Here is a 9,577-nt window from a genome sequence, read left to right as displayed (position 1 = left end):
TACAGACCCAGAGACATCAAATGTTCCTTGTATGATAACCCTTTCATTCCTGGAAACATCCTTGCCCAAAACTGTTCACAATACTTAATGTGAGGCCTCACCAATGCCTTATAAAGCCTCAACATCACATCCCTGCTCTTGTATTCTGGACCTCTTGAAATGAGTGCTTTTTATTCTGGCATCTTCCCCCTTTCTTTCCAGTCCTGTCGAAGTGTTCCAGCCCAATGCATCAACTACTTATTCATTTTCATAGATGCTATCTGCCCTCCACCATCTTTTAGATGTTGCTCTGGATTTCCAGCATCTGCAGAATCGCTGAAGATTTAAAACAATAACAGTATTGGAATTGGCTACTTATTACGCTCAAAGTTAAATTCACGTCTAATTATTATTCAACCAAAGAGTGAAACGATACAGCAATCCTCAGGGGCCAAGGTGAGAAACACATGACGACGGTGCATGGCACATTTAGTTATGACAGCAGAAACCATGGCTACAAAAAATATATATAACCAAGTCCCAGAAAGAGAGAATCTGCCGATGCTGGAAATCCAGGCAACACTCACAAAAAACAACAGGAATTCTGCAGATGCTGGAAATTCAAGCAACACTCACAAAATGCTGGTGAACGCAGCAGGCCAGGCAGCATCTGTAGGAAGAGGTGCAGTCGACGTTCAGGCCGAAACCCTTCGGCGAGGACAGGAAAGAAAAGAATGAACAGTAGATTTGAAATGTGGGGGGAGAGGAGAGAGAAACGGCAGGCAGTAGTGAAACTTGGGGAGGGATGAAGCAAAGAATTAGGAAGTTGATTGGTGAAAGAGACAGAAGACCATGGAAGAAAAAAGGGTGGGGGGGGGAGCACCAGAGGGAGGCGATGGGTGGGCAAGGGGTTAACATGAGAGGGACAAGGGGATGGGAAATGGTGAAGTGGGGTGTGGTGGCATTACTGGAAATATGAGAAATCAATGTTCATGCCATCAGGTTGGAAGCTATCCAAATGGAATTTAAGGTGTTGTTCCTCCAACCTTAGGACATGGTTCCCCAGCCCCCAGCTACTTCTCAGCGTTTTTTCTCCAGTCCTGCTGAAGGGTCTCGGCCTGAAACGTCGACTGTGCTTTTTTTCCACAGATGCTGCCTGGCCTGCTGAGTTCCTCCAGCATTTTGTGTGTGTTTCCCAAGTCCAGGAGTAGCACGGCATGTGGATGGATGGTGCGTGGTCCAACGTGTTCTTCCAATGAGGTGAACACCAGAGGGCAGCACCTAGTGAACACTGTCACGCGCTGAGATCTGGTGAGATCTTGTCTTGCTCACAGATCAGGTCATAACACATCAAGGTAGAACAACACCAGAAAGCAGAATAAAGTGTGACAGTCACAGAGAAAGGGCAGTGCAAAATAAATTGGAAAGTTCAAAGTGAACTTATTATCAAAGTGCAACATATACAACCCGGAGATTTATTTTCTTGTGGGCATTCACAGTAGAAGAATGAAATACAACAGTACCGATGAAAAACGACACAGAAAAACTGAGAAACTATCAATATAGAAAATAAATTGTGCAGATACAAAAAAAATGCATGATCAAGAATGCTACAAGAGGTGCAGGTGTGATCTCTGGAGAGCCAACTCACGGGAAAAGTGGAGATTCCGGACGAGACTGGAATCAACGAGGGATGCTCGACGGCTGTGTCAGGATTTGAATGCCATAACCTCCTACAAAGATAAATCTTGCGACATAGGGGACAGCAGAGCTTCACTTCCAGATGAGTCCAATGCCTTTGATGCTCACTTTGATCACTAGAACAGGGAGGAACCAGCACACACCCCCCCTTGTCTCCCGATGATCCTTTGGTCTCAGAATCCAAAGATAATATGCGGAGTACCAGCAAGAGAGTGAATCCAAAGAAGGCATCCAGTCTGGACAGAGTACCTGGCCCCGTACTGAGGTCCTGTGCTGACCAACTGGTTGGTGTGTTCACGGGTATCTTCAGCCTCTCGCCCCAGTGGTGTGAGGTACCCATCTGCTTGAAGCAGGCTTCATCCATGCCGGTGCCCAGGAAGAACTTGGCAACCTGCCTGAGTGACTATCACCCTGTGACACTTGCATCCTCAGTGAGGAAATGTTTTGAGAGGTTGGTGATGAAACATAATCAGCTCCTGTCTGAATGTGACTTGGATCTGCACCAATTCACCTCCCGAAGCAACAGGTCCACAGCAGATGCTATCTCATTGGCCCTTCACACAACCCGGCAACATCAGGACAGCAAAGGTGCAAACATCAGGATGCTCCTTATCGATTCCAGCTCGGCATTTAACACCATCGTCCCCTCAAAGGTAATCAGTAAACTCTAAGACCTGGTCCTCACTACTCCCTTGAGCAATTGGATCCTGGATTTCCTCACTTGTAGACCCCAGTTAGTTTGGATTGACAAAAACAGCTCCACAATCTCCATCAGCACAGGAGCACCACAGGGATGTGTGCTTAGCCCCCTGATCTACTCACTGTGAGGTTAAGTACACTGCCTGTACTAACTTTAAATTCCTGGGCGTCACCATCTCAGAGGACCTGTCCTGGACCCAGCATGTAAGTATAATTTTGAAGAAAGCACGACCAGCACCTCAGCAGTCTGCAGAGATTTGACATTTAATCAAAAACCTTGGCAAACTCTATCAATGTGTGGTGGAAAGTGTGCTGACTGGCCTGATATGGGGACAGCAATGTCTTTGAGCGGAAAATCCTACAAAAGGTAGTACATCGGGGGTAAAGCCCTCCCAACCATTGAGCCACATCTACAGGGAACATTGCCGTAGGAAAGCAGCATCCATCGTCAGAGATCCCCACCGCCCAGGCCAGGCTCTCTTCTCACTGCTGCCATCAGGTAGAACGGTACAGGAGCCTCAGGACTCGCACCACCAGTTACCACCCCTCAACCATCAGACGCCTGAACAAACGGGGATAGTTACACTCACTTGCCTCATCATTGAAATGTTTCTACAACCAACGATCTCACTTTAGGAACTCTTTATCTCATTATTCCATTATTTATTGCTAATTATTTTTTATTTGCATTTGTTGTCTTCTACACTCTGGTTGATCCTTCATTGACTGTGTTATAGTTACTATTCTGTAGATTTGTTGAGTATGTCCGCAGGAAAACAAATCTCAGGGTTTTATACAGTGACATATATATACTTTGTACTGCTCCCAAAAAATTCTCCACTATTCAACCTTCCTGTCCTCCCCCCACCCCCACACTGCTCCACTGTGGAAGAGGGTTCTCTAACAGAGGGATATATCTCTTGTCCCCAAACAGGAGAAAATCTGCAGGTGCTGGAAATCCACAGCAACACACACAAAATGCTGGAGGAACTCAGCAGGCCAGGCAGCATCTGTGGAAAAGCGTACAGTTGACGTTTTGGGCCAAGACCCTTCAACAGGACTGAACATCTGTGCTGCTGAAACGTCGACCGTACTCTTTTCCATAGACATGCCTGGCCTGCTGAGTTCCTCCAGCATTTTGTGTGATGTACCTGTGGTATCTGTTGAGGATTCTCAGAGAGGGATCTCTTGATTTGAGACCTTGAGGGAGTGGAACCTCAAGGGGAGGGATGAGGACTCTCCAGGAGGACTGATGTCATCTGGTGAATTTACCCCCCCCCCCCCCACCCCCAGGACTTACCTGCTGCGGCTCCCATAAGGAGTGAGAACTCCAGCTCTGGGGATCCCCTACCTGCGGAGGAACACAGACCCTCTGTCAGTGAATGACTTCCTCACCGACCCCTTGCCAAGGGAGGGAGAGTGCCTCACAAACTCACACAGACCCCTCGCTTGATTGTAAGACCTCCAACTCACTCACTCCCTCCTACAAACCTCTGTCATTCCCTCTCATTTCCACCCCTCATCTCCTCTCTCTCTGTGTTGTGTGTGTCTATGGATAGATATCCGTTCTCCTTCTCCCCCCACTTCTCTCTATCTTTCACTCCCTCTATTCCCCTCTCTCCCTCTCCCCCATTCTTTCTCCCTCCCCTCTCTCTCTACCCATTCTCCCTCCCCTGTATTTCTCTCTCTCCACCCCCAGGACGGAGGGAAATGGTGATGGACCCCTGGTGCAGATTTCACCCCTTCACCGTGACGTTGTTTCCAAATCAACACTCACGTTTTCTCTGAACCATCTTGCGTCTGAAACCAATGGCTGTCATCTGGAACTTGGAATAAACCTGCAGAAAGAGGGGTCACAGGTCACAATTAGAGCGGAACCCTGGCTGAACAATCCCTCTCCCCTCTCTCCCCCCCACAGAGGGGACACTGGAGTGGGTAGAGGGGTAGAGGTGAGACTGGAGGATGGAGGGGAGACTGAGGGTGTGGGGGGAAAGGGGAGGGGAGAATGTGGGAGTGGGTGGAAGTGGGGAGGGGAGACTGGGGGTTGGGGGTAGACCGGTGTGGTTGGAGGGGTAGAGGGGAGACTGGGGGTGGGGAGAGGGGAGACTGTGGTGGGGGAGAGGGGAGACTGGGGGTGGGGAGAGGGGAGACTGGGGTGGGTAGAGGGGAGACTGTGGGTGGGGAGAGGGGAGACTGTGGGTGGGGAGAGGGGAGACTGGGGCTGGGGAGAGGGGAGGCTGGGGTGGGGGAGAGGGGAGACTGGGGGTGGGGAGAGGGGAGACTGGGGTGGTGGGTAGAGGGGAGACTGGGGGTGGGGAGAGGGGAGACTGTGGTGGGGGAGAGGGGAGACTGGGGTGGGGTAGAGGGGAGACTGGGGATGGGGAGAGGGGAGACTGGGGGTGGGGAGAGGGGAGACTGGGGTGGGTAGAGGGGAGACTGGGGGTGGGGAGAGGGGAGACTGGGGTGGAGAGAGGGGAGACTGGGGTGGGTAGAGGGGAGACTGGGGGTGGGGAGAGGGGAGACTGGGGTGGGTAGAGGGGAGACTGGGGGTGGGGGAGAGGGGAGACTGGGGTGGAGAGAGGGGAGACTGGGGGTGGAGAGAGGGGAGACTGGGGTGGGTAGAGGGGAGACTGGGGGTGGGGAGAGGGGAGACTGGGGTGGGGAGAGGGGAGACTGGGGGTGGGGAGAGGGGAGACTGGGGTGGAGAGAGGGGAGACTGGGGGTGGGGGAGAGGGGAGACTGGGGTGGGTAGAGGGGAGACTGGAGGTGGGAAAAGGTATGGGATTTGGTAATCTGAGGGGGGTGTTGGCTATTGAAGACTCTCACCATGAGAATGGTGTTGGTGATGATGATCACGAGGATAACAGTGCCAAAGGAACCCAGGAGGATCTGCCCAAGGTACTCGCAACATTCTCCTTCCCCTGACTCCCTCGAACAGGGGTTCCCTGCCTCGCCCAGCGCTACCTTTCTCCACAACAGCAATGTAGCCATTGGGAGGAGGGAGTTAGAGCCCTGTGGAGGCTTCTCCTCCTCCCTCCTCCTCCTCTGTCACACTCTTGAGGTGCTCTCTCTCTCCTTCTTCACTCCTGCTCTCTCACTCACTGTCTCAACGGCCTCTCACTCTTCCTGCCGTTGCTCCCTCTCTCAGTCGTGGGCTTCAGACTCTCTCCCTCTTTCTGTCGATCTCTCAGTCTTGATGTTCTCTCTCTCCGCCTCCCGTCTCTCTGTCCCTCACTTTTTCTCACTGGTCTCAATGCTCTCTCTTTGCCCACAGCGGACTCTCTCTTCCATTCCCTCTCTCTCTGTATCTCTTCTCTTCGTAGACTCAAGTGAGGTGTGGACTGACCCACACACACGACCCGTCAGGGTCCAGGCAATGTCTGCTGTTCCCCTGCCCCTCATCAAGGCCCTCACTGAAAGGAGGCATTGTGACCCGGGCCAGACTGGCGAGTGTTGTTTGTGATGTGGGTGAGTGATGGCAGGAGGGGTGTGAGAGGGAGGGAGGAGGGGGGAGAGGTGGGATGAGAGGAGGGGAGGGGGGAGTCAGGGAGGAGAGGGAGAGGGGATGGACTGGGGGAGGGGAATGGATGGGAGGAGAAGGCAGAGGAATGCAGGGTAGTGGAGGGAATAGGAGAGGGGAAAGGAAAGGGGGGGAGAGAGGGAGTGATTGAAAGAGAGAGGGGGCATGAAGTGTGAAGCTTGTGAAGACTCTGAAATAGACAGAAGGTAAGGATACTCCCGTAGCTGTCCCCTGACGGGACAGGATAACCCCGTAAACATATCCCTGACGGGACAGGATAACCCCGTAAACATATTCCTATGGGACAGGATAACCCATAAATGTATCCCTATGGGACAGAGTATCCCATAAACATATCCCTATGGGACAGGATAACCCGTAAATGTATCCCTATGGGACAGAATAACACATAAGCATATCCCTACAATACAGGATAGCCCCGTAACCGTCCCCCTGCAGGACAGGATAATCCGTAACTGTATCTCTATGGGACAGGATATCCTGTAAACATATCCCTACGGGACAGGATATCCCGTAAACATATCCCTACGGGACAGGATAACCTATAACTGTGTCCCTATGGTACAAGCTTCTCCAGTGCCCGTCTCCCAATGGCACAGATGATGGTCCATTGCCCAATCGTACAGTGAACCCCTGTGCCCATCCCACCAAAAGTACAGGGTACCTGAGCACCCATTTCACCTACGTTACATGGTATCACTGTGCCCGTCTCCCAACGACACAGTGCACAGCAGTGCCCATCCCCGAATGGTACAGTGTGCTGCCTGTAAGTGAGTGTAAATAATGTGGGCTGCCTTAATGACTATCACCCAGTAGCACTCACATCTACAGTGATGAAATGCCTTGAGAGGTTGATCATGACTAGAATGAACTCCTGCCTCAGCAAGGAGCTGGACCCATTGCAGTTTGCCTCTCACCACGATAGGTCAATGGCAGACGCAATCTCCATGGCTCTCCACACAGCTTTAGACCACCTGGACAACACAAACACCTACATCAGGATGCTGTTCGTCGATTATAGCTCAGCATTTAATACCATCATTCCCACAATCCTGATTCAGAAGTTGCAGAACCTGGGCCTCTGTACCTCCCTCTGCAACTGGATCCTCAACTTCCTAACCGGAAGACCACAGTCTGTGTGGATTGGTGATAACAGACCCTCCTTGCTGACAATCAACACTGGCACACGTCAGGGGTGTGTGCTTAGCCCACTGCTCTACTCGCTTTATACACATGACTGTGTGGCTCGGCATAGCTCAAATACCATCTATAAATTTGCTGACTATACAACCATTGTTGGTAGAATCTCAGGTGGCGACGAGAGGGCGTACAGGAGTGAGATATGCCAACTAGTGGAGAGGTGCCGCAGCAACAACCTGGCGCTCAACGTCAGTGAGATGAAAGAGCTGATTGTGGGGTTCAGGCAGGGTAAGACGAAGGAAAACATACCAATCCTCATAGAGGGATCAGAAGTGGAGAGAGTGAGCAGTTTCAAGTTCCTGGGTGTCAAGATCTCTGAGGATCGAACCTGATCCCTACATATCGATGTAGTTATAAAGAAGGCAAGACAGTGGCTATACTTCATTAGGAGTTTGAAGAGATTTGGTATGTCAACAAATACACTCAAAAACCTCTATGGATGTACCGTGGAGAGCATTCTGACAGGCTGCATCACTGTCTGGTATGGAGGGGCTGCTGCACAGGACCAAAAGAAGCTGCAGAGGGTTGTAAATCTAGTCAGCTCCATCTTAGCTCCATCACCCCCACAGTACAGTGTACCCCAGAGCCCATTCCCCAATGGTACAGTGTACCCCCAGTGCCATCCCCCACCGGTACAGTGTACCCCATTGACCACCCCCAACAGTACAGTGTACCCCCAGAGCCCATCCCCCCATGGCACAGTGTACCCCAGTGCCCATCCCCCACTGGTACAGTGCACCCCCAGAGCCCATCCCCCCATGGTACAGCATACCCCAGTGCCCACCCCCCACCGGTACAGTGTACCCCAGTGCTCATCCCCCCCACAGTACAGTGTACCCCCAGTGCCCATCCCCCTCCAGTACAGTGTCCCCCCCCCAGTGCCCATCCCCCCATGGTACAGCGTACCCCAGTGCCCATCCCCCACTGGTACAGTGCACCCCCAGAGCCCATCCCCCCATGGTACAGCATACCCCAGTGCCCATCCCCCACTGGTACAGTGTACCCCAGTGCCCATCCCCCTCCAGTACAGTGTACCCCCCCAGTGCCCACCCCCCCATGGTACAGCGTACCCCAGTGCCCATCCCCCACTGGTACAGTGTACCCCAGTGCCCATCCCCCAATGGTACAGTGTCCCCCCCCCGTACAGTGCACCCCCAGAGCCCACCCCCCATGGTACAGCATACCCCAGTGCCCATCCCCCACCGGTACAGTGTACCCCAGTGCTCATCCCCCCACAGTACAGTGTACCCCCCAGTGCCCATCCCCCTCCAGTACAGTGTACCCCCCCAGTGCCCACCCCCCCCCATGGTACAGCGTACCCAGTGCCCATCCCCCACTGGTACAGTGTACCCCAGTGCCCATCCCCCACTGGTACAGTGTACCCCAGCGCTCATCTCCTCACTGGTAGTGTACCCCAGTGCCCCCCCACAATACAATGTACCCCAGAGCCCATTCCCCAATGGTACAGTGTACCCCAGTCCCCACCCCCTCCACAGTACAGTGTACCCCAGTGCCCATCCCCCAATGGTACAGTGTACCCCCCCCCGTACAGTGTACCCCCAATGCCCATCCCCCCCACTGGTACAGTGTACCCCAGTGCCAATCCCCCAACAGTACAATGTGCCCCAGTGCCCATCCCCAATGGTACAGTGAATGCCAGTGCCCATTCCCCAACAGTATAGTGTGCCCCCGTGCCCATCCTCAATGGTACAGAGTCCGTCCCCCCCAGTGCCCATCCCCAACATCAGGTTGAGGACCCTGATGATCTGAGCCAGCCCTTGACCTTGATTACGACTATTCATAAGCCCTTCACCCCCAGGGAGAAACAGAGCATCTTGTCTGAGTTGCCCTCACTTAAAGTCGCCTGTGGGAATTCAGAATTCTGGCGCAAGCTCGAGGAAATGGTTGAAATTCACCAGATGCACCCTAAAGATATACACGCGTTGGTAAAAGTGAAGTGCCCAAGGATTATGTGGGACAGGATGGCCCAGGGGGTGCGGGATGGTACGTGGGCAAATACCGGAGCGCCAGTAATGAGGAAAGATATCGCTCTTTTAAAGGCAGCCGCTGGGGGGAGGCGAGAGTAACTGGGGAACGATAATGGCAGTGATTCAAAAAGCTGACGAGAGAGCCATGGATTATGCAGAACGTAAATACCAGTGAGATAGACCAAAGGCAAGAGAAATCGTAAAGTGGGAATAGTGGATGCAGCTGCTGTGATGTCCTGGAGAGTTTGTTTTGCTTGCCAGCAGCCAGGGTACCTTGCAAAGGACTGCCGGGCCAGGTATAAGACAGTGAAGGTGTTGATATGCTACAGCTGTGGCCTGTCGGGGCATGGCGGGAGACAGTGTCCAAAAGGGAGGGGAAAACCCAGGCGAAGGTCACGGCAGACACCCAGTCACTCACCCCACCAGCAACCGATCAGATCAAAGAGCTAGTAACGGCGCCTCTTAGGAC

At 52.8% G+C, this 9,577-nt stretch overlaps 1 protein-coding gene across 1 annotated transcript in view; it reads right to left on the bottom strand.

Annotated features, from left to right (window-relative positions):
• LOC140189944 (uncharacterized) overlaps nt 1-6,862 on the bottom strand; it is a 53,700-nt gene extending 46,838 nt beyond the window's left edge. Inside the window, exons 1-3 of the mRNA XM_072246316.1 lie at nt 6,744-6,862; nt 4,157-4,217; nt 3,680-3,730 (exon numbers count right to left, since the gene is read on the bottom strand). Coding sequence (XP_072102417.1) covers nt 3,680-3,730; nt 4,157-4,217; nt 6,744-6,779 — 148 coding nt within the window. The 5' untranslated portion in view covers nt 6,780-6,862. The remainder of the gene's footprint in view (nt 1-3,679; nt 3,731-4,156; nt 4,218-6,743) is intronic.
• Between the last annotated feature and the right edge of the window lie 2,715 nt (nt 6,863-9,577).

The sequence above is a fragment of the Mobula birostris genome, chromosome 29, assembly GCF_030028105.1.
Source record: "Mobula birostris isolate sMobBir1 chromosome 29, sMobBir1.hap1, whole genome shotgun sequence".
NCBI lineage: Eukaryota > Metazoa > Chordata > Chondrichthyes > Myliobatiformes > Myliobatidae > Mobula > Mobula birostris.
The sequence above is the reverse complement of the archived record's forward strand: the minus strand, read 5'-3'. Positions and strand labels throughout refer to the sequence as shown.